The sequence below is a fragment of the Stegostoma tigrinum genome, chromosome 13 (genome assembly GCF_030684315.1).
Source record: "Stegostoma tigrinum isolate sSteTig4 chromosome 13, sSteTig4.hap1, whole genome shotgun sequence".
In the NCBI taxonomy this organism is placed as follows: Eukaryota; Metazoa; Chordata; class Chondrichthyes; order Orectolobiformes; family Stegostomatidae; genus Stegostoma; species Stegostoma tigrinum.
In genome coordinates this window covers 74,350,015-74,367,437 of record NC_081366.1, presented here as the reverse complement: position 1 = coordinate 74,367,437, position 17,423 = coordinate 74,350,015, and the positions used below count along the sequence as shown (strand labels likewise).

General features: G+C 46.3%; 1 protein-coding gene across 1 annotated transcript in view; it reads left to right on the top strand.

Moving 5' to 3' along the window:
- The window catches only part of LOC125458334 (slit homolog 3 protein-like), a 623,269-nt gene that overhangs the window by 510,688 nt on the left and 95,158 nt on the right, over positions 1-17,423 (top strand). The window contains exons 15-16 of the mRNA XM_048543536.2: positions 8,034-8,184; positions 9,716-9,790. Coding sequence (XP_048399493.1) covers positions 8,034-8,184; positions 9,716-9,790 — 226 coding nt within the window. The remainder of the gene's footprint in view (positions 1-8,033; positions 8,185-9,715; positions 9,791-17,423) is intronic.

Below are 17,423 nucleotides of genomic sequence, written 5' to 3'. Positions count from 1 at the left end.
TAATGGTGAACAACGAAATGGCAGAGAAGCTAAATGGTATCAGAGATAATGGGAACTGCAGATGCTGGAGAAATCCAAGATAATAAAATGTGAGGCTGGATGAACACAGCAGGCCAAGCAGCATCTCAGGAGCACAAAAGCTGACGTTTCGGGCCTAGACCCTTCATCAGAGAGGGGGCTGGGGAGAGGGAGCTGGAATAAATAGGGAGAGAGGGGGAGGCGGACCGAAGATGGAGAGTAAAGAAGATAGGTGGAGAGAGTATAGGAGGGGATAGGTCAGTCCAGGGAAGTCGGACAGATCAAGGAGGTGGGATGAGGTTAGTAGGTAGCTGGGGGTGCGGCTTGGTGTGGGAGGAAGGGATAGGTGAGAGGAAGAACCGGTTAGGGAGGCAGAGACTCCCGCACATCCCAGATGTCCAAGTTCTTTAAGGACCGCAACTTTCCCCCCACAGTGATCGAGAACGCCCTTGACCGCGTCTCCCGTATTTCCCGCAACACATCCCTCACACCCCGCCCCCGCCACAACCGCCCAAAGAGGATCCCCGTCGTTCTCACACACCACCCTACCAACCTCCGGATACAACGCATCATCCTCCGACACTTCCGTCATTTACAATCCGACCCCACCACCCAAGACATTTTTCCATCCCCTCCCTTGTCTGCTTTCCGGAGAGACCACTCTCTCCGTGACTCCCTTGTTCGCTCCACACTGCCCTCCAACCCCACCACACCCGGCACCTTCCCCTGCAACCGCAGGAAATGCTACACTTGTCCCCACACCTCCTCCCTCACCCCTATCGCAGGCCCCAAGATGACATTCCACATTAAGCAGAGGTTCACCTGCACATCTGCCAATGTGGTATATTGCATCCACTGTACCCGGTGCGGCTTCCTCTACATTGGGGAAACCAAGCGGAGGCTTGGGGACCGCTTTGCAGAACACCTCCGCTCAGTTCGCAATAAACAACTGCACCTCCCAGTCGCAAACCATTTCCACTCCCCCTCCCATTCTCTAGATGACATGTCCATCATGGGCCTCCTGCACTGCCACAATGATGCCACCCGAAGGCTGCAGGAACAGCAACTCATATTCCGCCTGGGAACCCTGCAGCCATATGGTATCAATGTGGACTTCACCAGTTTCAAAATCTCTCCTTCCCCTACTGCATCCCTAAACCAGCCTAGTTCGTCCCCTCCCCCCACTGCACCACACAACCAGCCCAGCTCTTCCCCCCCACCCACTGCATCCCAAAACCAGTCCAACCTGTCTCTGCCTCCCTAACCGGTTCTTCCTCTCACCCATCCCTTCCTCCCACACCAAGCCGCACCCCCAGCTACCTACTAACCTCATCCCACCTCCTTGACCTGTCCGTCTTCCCTGGACTGACCTATCCCCTCCCTACCTCCCCACCTATACTCTCTCCACCTATCTTCTTTACTCTCCATCTTCGGTCCGCCTCCCCCTCTCTCCCTATTTATTCCAGGTCCCTCTCCCCATCCCCCTCTCTGATGAAGGGTCTAGGCCCGAAACGTCAGCTTTTGTGCTCCTGAGATGCTGCTTGGCCTGCTGTGTTCATCCAGCCTCACATTTTATTATCAGAGAAGCTAAATGATTACTTTGTGCCTGTGTAAGTAAGGAAGTTGGAAGAAATCTCCCAGAAGCAGAAATCCAACTGGCTACACAGAATGAGGAGATTGTACTGGAGATATTAATGAGCTGAAAATTGATAAATCTCCAGGACATGATAGCCTTCATCCCAGGGTTTGAAAGAGGTGTCTTTGGAGATAGTTGATACATGGATGATTATCTTCCAAAAGTCTGTGGATTCCGAAATAATTCTTGGATCAGAAGGTAGTAAATAACACTCCCCTGTTCAAGAGAAACAAAAATAGTCAACCACATACCTGTTAGCCTTATATAGGCTAGAGTCTGTTGCAAAAGTTGAATATTAGACACCTGGTTGATAATAATCTGATTGGACACGGTATGGACTTGTAAACTGGAAATGACATTTGACAAACTTGTTGGAGTCTTTTGAAGATATTATCAGTGGAGTTGGTAAGAATAGACAATGAACATAGTAAATGTGGATTTGTAGAAGCCTTTTCATAAAGCTCTGCACAGGAAGTTGGCTACAAAAATTAAAGCACATTGGGTAGGGGATAATGTATTGGCATGGATTAGTGATTGGGTTAACAGACAGAAAATAGAGAAGAGGGACAAATGGCCCCTTCTCATTTCGGCAAACTGTGTCTAGTGAGGCATCACAAGGCCCAGTAATTGGTCCCCAGCTGGTCACAATTTATATCAATGTTTTGGACTCATGGACCAAATGTAATATTTTGAAATTTGGGGATGATACAAAGCTAAGCAGGAATGTGTGTTGTAAGGAAGATGTAAAACAGTTCCAGGAGAATTTGGACAACCCTAGAAAATGAGCAAGAACAGTGGAGAAAGAATAGAAAATGGATAAAGACCCGGTGTCCACTTTGGTCAGAGAAATAGCTATGCAGAGTATTTCTTTAATGGTAATAAATTGGAAAGCGTAAATGTACAAAGGATCTAGGTGTCCTTAACAATGAGTTACTGAAGGCTAATTTGTAGATTCAACAAGCTATGAGGGAGGCTAATGCAACCTATATTGCAAGACGATTTGCATGCAGTGGTAGTGAGGTCTCGCTTCAGTGGTATAGGAGCTTGGGTAGACTTCATCTGGAGTACTGTGTTCGGTTGCAGTGTCCTTTATCTCAAGAAAAGTATTTTTGCCTTCGGGAGATTACACTGAAGGTTCACCAGACCTGTTCTTGGGATGGTAGTTCTGCCTTATGGAGAGATATTTGGCAAATTGGATTTATAATCTCTTGAGTTTTGAAGAATGAGAAATGATCTCATTGAAACATTTGAAATACTCAAAAGGGACTGCCAGGAGAGTGTATGTTCCCCTGCTTAGAGAGGCTTTTTTACTTTTATTCATTCACGGGATGAAGGTATCACTGGCCAGCCAGCATTTATTGCCCAGAGGACAGGTAAGAGTCAACCACTTTTGCTCTGGGTCTGGAGTCACATGTAGGACAGACCAGGTAAGGATGGCAGTTTCCTTCCCTGAAGGACATTACAGAAGCGGATCTTTGACATTACAGAAGCGGATCTTTTTCCTGACAAGCAACAATGGATTCATGGTCGTCATTAGATCCTTAATTCCAGATATTTTATCGAATTTTAATTCCACCATCTGCCATGGTGGGATTTGAACCCGGGTTCCCAGAACGTTATCTGGGTCCCTGGATTAACAGTCCAGCGATAACGTCACTCAACCATCATGATGTCTAAAGCCAGAGGCCACAATTTAAAAATAAAGGTCATGCCATTAAAAAATGAGAATCTTTATTTTACTCAGATGATTGTGAACCTTTGGACCTCTGTACCACAGAAGACTGTGGGGGATGAGTGTTTGACTGTGCTTCAGGTAGAGATTTATAGATTTCTGATTTATTGATGTGCAGGGTTACTGGGATGGTGTGAGTAAAAGATATTAAAGTGTTCGACTACCCATGACTGTATTGAATGGTGGGAGTGGATTCTGTTGGCTGAATGGCCAACTCTTGTTCCTGTCAGATCAAGCCAGGTTGTGGAGTCCTTCATTGTCTCAGGAATGACGAATAGAACTGATCATGAGCGAGCATCCTCACCTCTGACCTGATGATGTGAAACAGGTCATTGATGAAGACCCTCTGTACCCGTTGTGGCTTCCTCTACATTGGGGAAACCAAGCGGAGACTTGGGGACCGCTTTGCAGAACACCTACACTCGGTTCACAACAAACAACTGCACCTCCCAGTCGCGAACAATCTCAACTCCCCTTCCCATTCCTCAGATGGCATGTCCATCCTGGGCCTCCTGCAGTGCCACAATGATGCCACCCGAAGGGTGCAGGAACAGCAACTCATATTCCGCTTGGGCACCCTGCAGCCCAATGGTATCAATGTGGATTTCACAAGCTTCAAAATCTCCCCTCCCCCTACTGCATCCCAAAACCAGCCCAGCTCGTCCCTGCCTCCCTAACCTGTTCTTCCTCTCTCCTACCCCCTCCTCCCACCTCAAGCCGCACCTCCATTTCCGACCTACTAACCTCATCCCGCCCCCTTGACCTATCTCCTCCCTACCTCCCCACCTACACTCACCTCTACAAGCTCCATCCCTGCCCCTTTAACTTGTCTGTCTCCTCTCCACCTATCTTCTCCTCTATCCACCTTTGATCAGCCTCCCCCCTCTCCCTATTGATTCCAGAACCCTCTCCCCATTCTCCTTTTCTGATGTAGGGTCTAGGCCCGAAACGTCAGCTTTTGTGCTCCTCAGATGCTGCTTGGCCTGCTGTGTTCATCCAGCTCCACACTTTGTTATCTCGGATTCTCCAGCATCTGCAGTTCCCGTTATCATTGATGAAGATGGTTCAGTCTTGGACACTAACCTGAGAAACTCCTGGAATAGATGTCCTCGAGCTGAGATGACTGATGTCCAGCAACTGTGTCCACCTTTCTTTGTGATAGACATGAATGCTGCATATTGAGAGTATTTCCTCTGATTCCCACTGCTTTCAGTTAGCCTTTCCTTACTGCTTTGAGTAGTCTATTGCTGCCATTGTCTTCAATTTCCTGAAAGGAAGAAGCCGCATGACACCAGGTTATAGTCCAACAGGTTTATTTGAAATCACAAGCTCTTCGAGTGTTGCTCCTTCATCAGGCAAAGTGGAGAGGGAAGCACACAGGTACATCTTTTTTAATGCAGGGAGATAATGCTAAGGTAATTCCAGCTAATTAAGAGTGTCAAAAGATAAGTACAAATAGTGAGTTGAGTGTCGACAGGTTGAATAACAAGTCCGCAGATGGTAAAAGTGTCAAATGGTGTCAGTGTCAACAGCTGAATGACAAGTGAAAGGATGACCCAGGATCTGATTAATATTAACGAAAAATCAAAAATAAGGTGGTGCTGTGACAAGCCACATGGCTGGAATAACACGAAGGGCATGAGAGCCACTAGCCAATGTAGCAAGTAATCCAAAACTGTACAAATTAATTAAGGTAGAAAGGTACTTGCAGGTTATCAAGGCGATGGTGTCAAAACAGGACAATAAGGAAGATTATTGCATAGAACAATCTGGTGGGGTTACATGAAGTGCAACATGAACCCAAGAGCATGGTTGAGGCTATCCTCATGGGTATGGAACTTTGCTACCTGCCCAGCCATTCTCATTTGTTGTGCATCTTGAAGACCACCGGCGCAGACGCTTACCTGAAGGTCAGAGGTTGAATGTCCTTTCCCTGACTCGGAGGGAACATTCGTGCCTGACTTGCTTGTAAGTCTGATTCAGAGGGCATTCTATGTGTCAGCCAGCCGCATCTAAATGCCACATGGAGGCAACACAGATCAGGAGAGCAAGCGCCCTTCCCTGAATGATATCAGTCGTCCTCAAGTTTATTTTTGTCCGTCTGTCAGTCCACAACATGTCAAAATTATTGTGTTCAATTGAGTGCAATTCAATTTTATTTCCATGCCATGGGACTCGCTGGCCTACCCCTTTTATTGCTCATTCCTACTCGGCCAGAAAAACAGCTGGGTGCCCTCCTCCTTGAGCTGCTGCGCAGTGTGCTGATACAATCCTGGTTGGGCTGTGGCTCAGCAAACACGAAGGAACAGCGATCAGCGTCAACTGCGGTTGTAAACGCAAAGGTTACTTTTGGTATCCTTATGAAATCACTGCTGTTGCTTTTAAATGAACCTAAGTAGAACTGGCTAACTTTTAGTGGCGGGAGCCACGTTTGTGAGGTGCAATGAAATAAAATTGTGAACTCCCTGCAGCACGCCTAGTTGATACTGCAGTCGTAACATACTGTGTACCGTCGATGGAGTGGCTTGATGTGGTTGGTAGACTGATTAAACAAACTGATATGTACAGTACGATCTACTTGTAAAGCTCGTAAGACACAACACTTTTCACTGTACCTTTGTAGATGTGACAGTAATAAATCAAATCAAGTCAATATGTTCTGACTAGGTTCCCCATTTGCTGCCAGACCTGCTGAGATTTTCCAGCAATTCCTGTTTATGCTCTGACTAGTGTTAAGCTTCTGCTGTGATATTCCACTTTAATTTCCTAGTGTGAGATTTGAACCACTGCAGTTAGTACCATGAACACCCCTTTCTGCTCTCGGCACCATTCCCAACTGTTCCACTTACTCTTCCTTTCCCTTGCTCAATGACATAAAAATTGTCATTTATCCAGCCCCATTCTGATCTGATGAAGAATCGTATTGGACTCGAAGCACGACCCTGTTTTCCCTCTGCATAGATGCTGTTGACTCGCTCCAACACATTCTGTCGCTGTTTTGCAATTTGAACTTTCAGCTTCTGGATTACTAATGCAGGGTCCATGCTTTGAGCAGAGAAGGGTGGGGGTCTATTGTGATTCCTTCTTGCGAAATTATTCTTAGAGTTATAGAGCCATAGAGCTGTACACCATGGAAACAGACCCTTCTGTCCAACTCATCCATGCCAACCAGATATCCTAAATTAATCTAGTCCCATTTGCCAGCATTTGGCCCATATCCCTTCCTATTAGTATATTCATCCAGATGCCTTTAATTGTACCAGCCTCTATTACTTCATCTGGCAGCTCATTCCATACAGGCACCATCCTTTGTATGAAAAAGTTGCCCCTCAAGTCCCTTTAAAATCTCTGCCCTCTCACCTTCAACCTGTGCCCCTCTAGTTTTGGACCCTGGGGAAAAAACTGAGTCTCTTCACTCTATCCATGCCCCCTCATGATTTTATAAACCTCCATAAGGCCACACCCTCAGCCTCTGATGCTGTTACTGGACAGAAGGTTGTCCACTGGACACTTCTGAAAATGCCCAAGCTGTTCCCTGGCATAATGTATGAGGCTTCATGTGACCTTTTTAACTGGCTTTTATGTTTTGCAGCAGCAGTGAGACCTGAAAGATCTTTGCATGAGACCACATACATCCACCTATGGAATCAAACGGCGAGGATTTAAAGGGGTCTCACAGCATTGACTCCGAGCTCCATGGCTGCTGTTGCTGCCAGAGAGCTCACGACCCTGAAATCCCATGGCCCCGCTGAAGGGTGAAAATTTGGGAAGGCCTGTACTAAGTCGAAATCACAACAAACGAATGATTGGCCAAGAGGCTGTCGTTTGATCGTTGCCACTGTGGGTTGAACAATAGAATCACAGTCAGCCCTGTATAACAGTATACAGGAGAGATGCATGTTTTTTAAATTCATTAATGGGATGAGGACATCGCTGGCTGGGCAGCATTTATTGCCCATCCCTAATTGCCCAGAGGGCAGTTGAGAGTCAACCACTTTGCTGCGGGTCTGGAGTCACATGTAGGCCAGACCAGGTAAGGATGGCGGTTTCTTTCCCTAAAGGGCACTAATGACCCAGATGGGTTTTTTCCGACAATTGACAATGGATTCATGGTCATCATTAGACTCTTAATTCCAGATTTTTACTGAATTCAAATTCTACCATCTGCCACGATGGGCTTTGAACCCAGGTCCTCAGGACATTACCTGGGTCTCTGATTAATAGCCTGGCAACAACACCAGGAGGCACATTGTTTTGGTATATTTGTAGATGAACAGGAGCTCGTTCTCTGGCCGATCAGGGATGCCATTCATGAGTGAGGCATTCAAGAGGGTATTGGATGATATTTTGGATAAAAACAACATGTAAGGGTATGGGGTAAGAGCAGGAAATTGTCACAAGGTAACAATGCTGATTTAACAAGTCAGAGCAGATACAATGGGCTGAATGGCCTCATTCTACACTCGGGCACGTTTGGTCACTACATATTTGGTGCTCTGACACAATGTGTCCCCAAGTCAGCCCAGGGTATTGCTTGTTAGCTGTAAGGCTTGTGTGTCAGCAGAGATGAAGGTCATACCAAATCAAGAGCAGAAAGAGGAATGCTCATGAATGCGTCTAATTGGTTGTGCTCGATGTTATGCACAGGATCAGATGACTACCGGACTAAGCTAAGTAATGACTGCTTCATGGACCTGGTTTGCCCTGAGAAATGCCGCTGTGAGGGCACTGTCGTGGACTGCTCCAACCAGAAGCTCACCAGGATACCCAGCCATGTCCCAGAATACGCCACTGAACTGTGAGTCTTGAGTGTGAAGCCAATTTAAGAGTATTGCTCTCCCAAGCAAGCACAACTGTGGAGTATAAAGTGTCACCTCTGCTGAGGGATGCTTTGAGGAAAGAAAGGAATGAAAACTGTTGAAATATTAACAGATTAACAGACAAGATTGAATTGACAATAATATCACTGAATTTACTGGAGAACATTTTGATTCAACAAAAGAGAGCTTGAGAGAACCTGAGAATCACAACCAGTCTATCGCACCAGGATGACAATCTGAAATTCTTGCACTATTAGATCAGGCAGAGAGAAAATATAGCTATTTTTATATTTAGTTGGATCTGAATGAGTCATGCATAAGGCTGTTTGATGTGATATCACTCCTTTTGAAACATGCCCTGTCAAAAACTTTTTAACTAGTATTTACATTTGGCAGCACGGTGGCTCAGTGGTTAGCACTGCACCCTCACAGCGCCAGGGGCCTGTGTTTGTTCCCAGCCTCGGGTCACTGCCTCTGTGAAGTTTGTACATTCTCCCCGTGTGTGCGTGGGGTTCCCCTGGGTGCTCCAGTTTCCTCCCACAGTCCAAAGATGTGCAGGTTAGGTGCATTGGCCATGCTAAATTAGCCCATCGTATCCAGGGATGTGCAGGTTAGATGGATTGGCCATGCTAAATTGCCCCATGGTGTCCAGGGACGTGCAGGCTGGGTGGGTTAGCTATGGGAAGTGAGGGGTTGCAGGTATTGGGTCTGGGTGGAATGCTCTTCAGAGGGCTGCTGCAGACTCGATGTGCTGAATGATCTCTTTCTGCGCTGTAGGGATTATACAATTCTATAAAGTGTCTTGAGCCACAAACACCTACAAACCATGTCCAAACCTTCATCATCATAGATCGTCATGGAATCCCTACAGTGTAGAACTAGGCCCTTCTACCCAACAAGTCCACACCGATCCTTAGAGCATCCCACCCAGACACCTCCCCGTCTAACCCGCCTAATCGACACATCCTGGAACACTACGGGCAAATAGGCAAAAACTGAAGGAAATGATGGGTGAGAGTAGAGGTTGGGTTTACTGACAGCATGAGAGAGATAGGATTAGCCATGCTGTGCCCTGTGCACACTTGTTCAAGCTGAAAGGAACTTGTGGTGTGACAAGCGGATTTATTTGAGAGAATTATGATACAAGAGGCAGCGAGTGCAGGTTTACTTGAGAAATAAGTGAGGCTAACTCCAGATTCAACAGGGCTACAAGTCTGACTGCATGTTGGAAACGGAACAAAACCATCAATAGGACCGAAACATGGCTGACTGAGTCAAGTGATACACTTGTATCTTTCACTGGGTGGGCTGTGCAAGGGCTGAAATTTAGAGATTTTATTTTAGACTGTGACTTGAATGTGCTTGATCAGAAGGCCTTTTAATTAAAAATAAAACGTATTTTTCTCTGTTGGAGTTTTCTTCACAATTCTAGTATATCAAATGTTAACCTCCTCCTCCCCCCCCCCCTCCCCCCCGCCTTTCAATAATCTCTTTTTTTTTGTGATTCAGGCGATTGAATGACAACGAATTAACTGTCTTGGAGGCAACAGGTATCTTTAAGAAGCTACCGAACCTGCGTAAAATGTGAGTTCAGCAAACATTAGTCATTACTGCGAGAGTTCATCCATCCAAAATGTTTTGTTTCCCCCTTTATTCATTCACAGGCTGAGGGCATTTCTGACTACAGCAACATTTTATTGCCCATCCCTAATTGCCCTGAGGGCAGTTAAGAGTCAACCATATTGTTGTGGGACTGGAGTCACATGTAGGCCAGGCCAGGGAAGGATGGCATTTTCCTTCCCTCAAGGGCATCAGTGAACCAGATGGGTTTTTCTCCCGACAAGTGGCAGTGGATTCATGGTCATCATTAGATTGTTAATTCCAGGCATTTATTGAATTCAGATTCCACCATCTGCCATGGCAGGATTTCAGCCCAGGTCCCCATAACATTATCTCAGCCTCTAGATTAGCAGTCCAGCAATAACACCATTAGGCCATTACCTCCCCTGCTTCACTCAGTCAGTACTGATTATTTCCAGCACCTTTTATTTTTGCTTCAGATGTCCAGCGTCTACAACATTTTGGTTTTGAATGCATGGTTTGCCTGTCAGAGAAGTTCTCAAAGTGGCAGTATGAGAAGGAAGGAAGTGCTGATATAGTCTGTGCCCGGTTACTGTGAGCAGAATTTTCTCTTGTGTGCCTGTATGTCAGGACGTTAGTGAAAAGTGGAAAGTTTCCTGTGCTCAAGTGCAGTGCAGAGTTTCCCTGCGCAATTACATCCTTCCCTACTCATCATGAGTGTAGAAACTGCCAAATTTTGTACGCAGTGGGTACAGACCCAGCAAAAACCTTCTGGGCACCATCTTTAAAAGGCACCTGGACTCCACATCACTCTCTTCAATCACTCGACCCCTGCTCATCAGCCACACCCACCCCTGGAGATATCAGAGACTGGGTGAAGAAACATGCCATGCCTCAGTGATGCCAGCTTACAGGTTCTCCTGAAACCTGCCCTGGAGAGAAGGGAGGTGCAGCATAGTGGCACAGCGGTTAGCACGGTTGCCTCACAGCACCAGGAACCCAGGTTCGATTCCACCCTCAGGGCAACTCTCTGTGTGGACGTTCTTCCCGTGTCTTCGTGAGTTTCCTGCGGGATCCTCCCACGGTCCAAAGATGTGCAGGTTGGGTGGACTGGCCATGCTAAATTGTCCCCATAGCGTCCAGGATGTACAGGTTGGGTGGGTTAGCCGTGGGAAATACAGGGTTACATAGATAGGGTGGGGGAGCTGGGTCTCACGTGGATGTTCTTTGGAGGGTCTGTGCAGACTCAATGGCCCAAATGGCCTCTTTCCACACTGCAGGGATTCTGTGATTCCTTAGAGGTGCTGATGACTGCTGCCAGAATAAAGGTGGCTGCAGAGTTCAGTGCCCAGGTGTAGCACAAAAGAATGAAGCTCCATTGTCACAAGAGGATGAAAGATCTGCTGTAGTCTACCAAGGTAATAACCACTGTCTACTGAATGCTTCACACTCCTATGACTGGTCGTTAGTGTTGGAAAGTTGCCACAGCACAGCACTACAACTCAAGAAGTTCAGTGCCAGGCATCTCTATCAGATGCACAAAGAAATGGTTTGGTTGTGAAGGGATCAATCTACCATCCCATGTTCATCCCTCTTACATTTGGCCAGATTTGCGAACGGATGTGTTTCTTTGGTTTGGGCTAGCAAAACTGTCCTTGTCAGCATAATTCCGCTGGGCGACAGTATTAATCAGTATTCATGACCTGCTAATAAATGCAGAACAAGTAAAGATTTGGAAGCCCAACCTGCCTACAAAGTTCTGAGAACTTAACAGCAAAAGCTTAACCCCTACCAAGAAGAAACTGACTTTATTTTGACTCCTGCCCAATTAAGTTTTTTTCGGATTAATTGCTCAGGTGGAACAATATCAAGGAGGGCAGTCTGTTTTATTTGCTTGGGAGTGGTTGACTTGTGTCTGTTTATTCACTTCTCTCAGTCTCCTGCCTATGACCGTGTAAGTGATCTGGCCCCCCACGGTTCTTTAGCAGTCCAATTTGGTCTTTGAACATGACCCATCATTCAATTTCACCGATCTGCACTCACCTCAAACAGTATAAAGTTCAGTGAAGACAAAAGCCCTCTGAAGAAGATAGAGGAACACACTGAAGCTGCACTGTTCAATGAGTAGGCAGATGGGAGCATACTTAACAGTCTTCTGTGTTCTCAGTGACACTGTTGTGGTCTTGGCTTTTTTCTGAGCTGTCTATGACTAGTTCGTGTGGGAGCTATACCTCTCAATAACCTGGAAACTCTGACAGTCCATCTCTGCAGAAATGTCTCAGAACCTCACAATTATCCAATTATATCCCTACCACTAGGATTAAAAAATGAATTGTCCGCACCTCCTGCCTGGTCCCCTTTGAAACCCTAGACGTTGATATATGACCTAAGACAAAAGCCAATACCTTCCAGTCGGAAACCACTTCAATTCCCCCTCCCACTCCTTGGACGACATGTCCATCCCAAGCCCCCTCCAGTGCCACAACGATGCCATGGGAAGGCTGGAGGAACAGCACCTCATATTATGCCGGGGAACCCTACAGCCCAATGGTCTCAATGTGGACTTTACAAACTTCAAAATCTCCCCACGTCCGACCTCATCCCAAGACCAACCCATCTCGTCCCTGCCTCCTTGACCTGTCTGACTTTTCTCCCACCTATCCACTCATCCCACCTCACTGACCAACCCCCACCCCCACTTCCTACCTGCTAGCCCCATCTCCACTTCTTTGACCTGCCCGTCTTCTCTGCCACCTAACTGTCCCTCCCTCCTCACTGACCAATCCCCATCCCAACTCCCTGCCTACACTCACCTTTACTGGCTCCACCCCACCTGCTTGACATGCCCGACTTCTGTCCACCTATCTGCTCCTCTATCCACCTTCTGTCACTGCCTCACTCTCTATTTATTTCATAGCCTCCTCTCCTTCTCCAATTTCTGAAAAAGGGTCCAGACTCAAAACATCATCTTTCCTGCTCCTTGGATGCTGCTTGGCCTGCTGTGTTCATCCAGCTCTACACCCTGTTATCTCAGATTCTCCAGCATCGGCAGTTCTTGTTATCTCTGAAAAATGTAACGGTGATGTTCAGATGAAGGATGGGGGTTTTCCCCTGCTAAATTCACGTTAACTTTGAGAGAAGAGCAAAGAAAACTCCAAGGAATCCTTGCATATCCTCATAATCCCATGTAGTTTACCCTCATAATAATAAAATGTGAGGCTGGATGAACACAGCAGGCCAAGCAGCTTCTCAGGAGCACAACAGCTGACGTTTCGGGCCTAGACCCTTCATCAGAGAGGGGGATGGGGAGAGGGAACTGGAATAAATAGGGAGAGAGGGGGAGGCAGACCGAAGATGGAGAGTAGTTGCAATGGGAGAGAGATTCCCTGAGGTTGGTCCGGAGGGAGGAGGGTAACTTCTTCAGGTTAGGCATCCCTGGAAGAGGCTTCGCAGTGAGGTTAAAATAGTATCAGAGATAATGGGAACTGCAGATGCTGGAGAATCCAAGATAATAAAATGTGAGGCTGGATGAACACAGCAGGCCAAGCAGCATCTCAGGAGCACAAAAGCTGACGTTTCGGGCCTAGACCCTTCATCAGGGCTCCTGAGATGCTGCTTGGCCTGCTGTGTTCATCCAGCCTCACATTTTATTATCTTGGAATTCTCCAGCATCTGCAGTTCCCATTATCTCTGATACTAGTTTACCCTCATGTTTATTTACAAATAAACCACACCAGAAAACCTAACCAACGACAAGTAGGAGAACATTTTTTTAAAAAATTGTCAGAATATCGGTCATAGATCAGTTATTGCTTGGAAAATTGGCTTCCAACTCTATTCAATTATTCATTAGATAAATAAATTGTAACACTGTCTTACAGTGCAGGGAGCTCAGTTTCTCTTTGTACTCAACCAGGCTTTGATTTTTAGATCAAACCTCATCTGAAAAATTCCTCTGTTGTTAAGCTCCCTGTTTTTGTTCCCATGTACCAAACAAGTTCAGCATATATACATACAATTAGCTACAATAAACAGATGTTACAAATGCAATCTGGCCATCTGGGTTTGTACATCATGCAAATCATGTCCAACATGCAAATCTTCCCAATAAAAGAAGCCAGTTAAATTTGTTCAAAGGAAGACAGATGATTGAATCAATGTACCAGTTTCCTTTGAGTTTAAGATTCAATCTGATACTTTTGAAACAGAGCCAAATTACTAATTCTGAGGATTAGTGTCTGTTGAGTCACTGAATTGATGGGTTTGTCAATAGCTGTGCCTTGAATCGAGTGTGGTGTTTGTTCAGGGTTGGTGAATGTCTGCCATTGGTCTGCATGCCCAACCATCAAATCTTTCCGAACACGGACAGGATGTGAAATCTGGAACGCAGGAATAGTTTTCTTTCCTTCTCTGCTGTTGCTTTGAACAATTGGCAGTGAGCTCCTCTGTGTCATTTTGTAAATGCTTCCAGCAGACATTCACTGTGTCTTTGTAGTATTTCTTTGTCCTCACCTGGGGTGTTGGCTCCTGGAAGCATCACTTGGCAGGGAATATGGATTTTGGCTATCTGGGTGCACCATCCAGTTCATCTAGAGTGATTTCATGGAACCTCCCTGAATACTTGAGGAACTGGCTTCAGAAAGGATACCAGAATTTATTTCATGGTCCTCCTACTGAATCTGGAGAATTGGATGTCGATGTAGTTTCTCTTGGACTGTTATGTGTCACTGACAGACAGCCCAGTCTCACTGCACTACAGGGGTATGATGGTGTTGACTGGTATACTAGAATTTTTGTTGACCACAGGAGGTCCTTTTTGTCAGACACTCCCACCATAGATTGAAGAAGGCTGGGCTGGTGTCAGCTGTTGGTGTCATGGCCTTTTGAACGATATTGCCTCCAAAGTTTGCAAAGTTTTCATCATTTCCATAGTCGTTCCTCCAACAATACGAGAGGTAGATCATTTGGTTGACCCGTTGATGGAAAATGGCTGAGAAGCCTGGTACAGCATAACAATAACACCGCAGTCATCCTCTGGTCATGTATATTTCTGGTGGTCAGTCTTGTTATAATACAAAAGAGACTGAGGGCTTAAAGAATTATCACTCTAGTCAGCACTCATCCTTACCCCAGAGACAGTCGATCTTTGATGAGGTGAGTACCCACTGTCATGTAGATCGTAAGTAACATGGGAACTCTCACACAGCGTTGCTTGATACGGGTCTAACTTATGAAAACATCTGTTTCAAATCACCCTCTGAAGACAGTTACAGTCCTATCATTGCGAGGCACTCATAGGATTGTGATGAAGTTCCTTGGCCATTGAAATCTTTGCTGGACAATGCACAGATCCTTACGATTCGCTGAATCAGATCCTGTGGTCAAGTTGATGAAGAATCCCTGGTGTTAAGTTTTTCTTGGAGTTTGCCCGGTGACAAAGACCATGTTGGATGTTCTTCTGGAAATCTAAAGCCATGCATTGTGTCTCTGGGCAGGTTCCCTAAGCCCCAGGAAGTAGGTGATCCAGCAGAATGCATGTCAGGACTGCCCCTGCTGTGCACAACAGGGAAACACCTCGAGAGATTCCACATAATGTTTTATCTCCCTTCTTGAAGATGGTTACAATACTCACATTCTTCAAGTAGATGAGAGTTTACTTTGCTCCCAGATCTGCATCAAGTCTTGATGTAAGCGAAGGGCGGCCTGTTTGAAGACCTCACTTGGAACACCATGAGAACTACGGGCCCCATCTCTTTTCATCTGTCTGCTTATTGCAGCTCTCCCATTGATGTTGATTTGCGCACGGATTCTACCCGAGAATACTGGTGTGTAACCTGGAGGATGTCAGCTATGACTGTGGACTGAGGATGCCAGATATCTGCAGGATGATGAGATTAGTACCCGAATCGTACCATTGGTCAATGATTCTTTGAGCCAGATAGACCTGAGAAGAACTCAAGTGAATTTTCCTGAACGCCACTTTTTACTCTGCATTAAGACCTTTCAATGGAGGGCACCCAAAGTCTACTCTGCCTGACAGAGAAATGACACAATACTGCCTGAATTTCTGAGCTCAGGTCATTGGCACTGGTTTAACGTCACTCCAAGGTCAACCCTTCTCTTTGACAGGTCCCTCACAGTAGAACTGGAGCCTGTAATCCACATGGATAAGGGCACTGAGAAGGCTAGGAGCCTCCGCCTCCAATTTCTTCAGTTATTGCTCCAGACTTATCTTGCCAACCTGCAGCAAAGAACATCCATCACATTCCTGTCCTTATTGACTACGTCTCTCAAACGCTCCCATCTTAAAGGTCCCAGGAGCAAGGACTACTGCCTATTCCTTCAGACACTCTCCAAATGGGAACACACCCAGTCAACCTGTAAAATAGGGGTGATCCATAGGGATTTTTTCATCTCATTTTTCTTCAGTTCCTGTTTCTAGGACCTGCCAGAACTCTTTCTCCATGGAGCAGTTCCAGAAGTTCCCAAAAGAGTCAAACACTTCACTTGCTAGAACAAAGTTGCTTCACACTTACAATGCTCTGTGTATCTCAAGCATAGGCTAAAGCGTATCAGCGTCAGTGTCTGCTGCGCCACAAGTAGCAGGGCACAGATTGGGTTCTTCTCTTCCCCATTGAATCATAGAATCGCCACTGTGTGAAAGCAGGCTATTTGGTCCATTGAGTCAACACTGACTCCCCGAAGAGCATCCTACTTAGACTCACATCCCTACTCAGTCCCCGTATCCCTGCATTTCCCATCACCAATCCACCTAGTCTGCATGTCCCTGGACACTGTAGGCAATTTAGCATGGCCAGTCCACCCTAACTTGTACATCCCTGGGCACTATGAGCAATTTAGCATGGCCAGTCCACCCTGACCTGTTCATATGTGGGAGGAAAACAGAACACCCAGAGGAAACCCACACAGACACGGGGAGAACGTGCAGACTCCACACAGACAGTTGCCTGACGGTAGAATTGGACCCAGATCCCTGGTGGAGCCACCGTGCTGCCCATCAACCACACAAATTGGAAATTAGCAGACAGTGCACATGCGATGTAATGATTGTACGACAATGTGTTCCAGGTACCTGAGAAACCAGTGAGTTTCACTCTGGTTCTTTCACTATTGGAGGAAGAGTTTGAGAAACTACAGAACGGAGTGCAATAAAAACAGAAACCCTTGGAATAGTTTGAGATTGATGGTCCTTCAGAAGCATTGACCTCTCCGACACAAACGGGCAATGGGCCACTCGTGTGGCAGATCCAAATTAATGAATCTTCAACCCCGAAGTGGATGTTCATTTTTCTGTCACTTGAAATACCGCTCCCTAAAAGAACATTACCCACCATAGCCTTCTGCATTGGTCCATGGTTCTGTTTAGCAAGATGCTGCGGTCGTTCGCTGTTATGTTCTGCGTGACTGACCAGGAATTTCTTTGGCAATAGTCTTACTTTCTGCCATTGGTGCGTGTTCGCCACATTTTGTAAGTTGACATTCGTCCTGTTTGGTTGTGTTATGAGAGCTCCTTCCTTCACCATCAAGTACAGAAGTGGGACCTGAACCCAGAGTTTCGGACACAGAAACTGAGATGCTGCCCACTATATCCCAAAACCTCCACCCTTCACTGTTG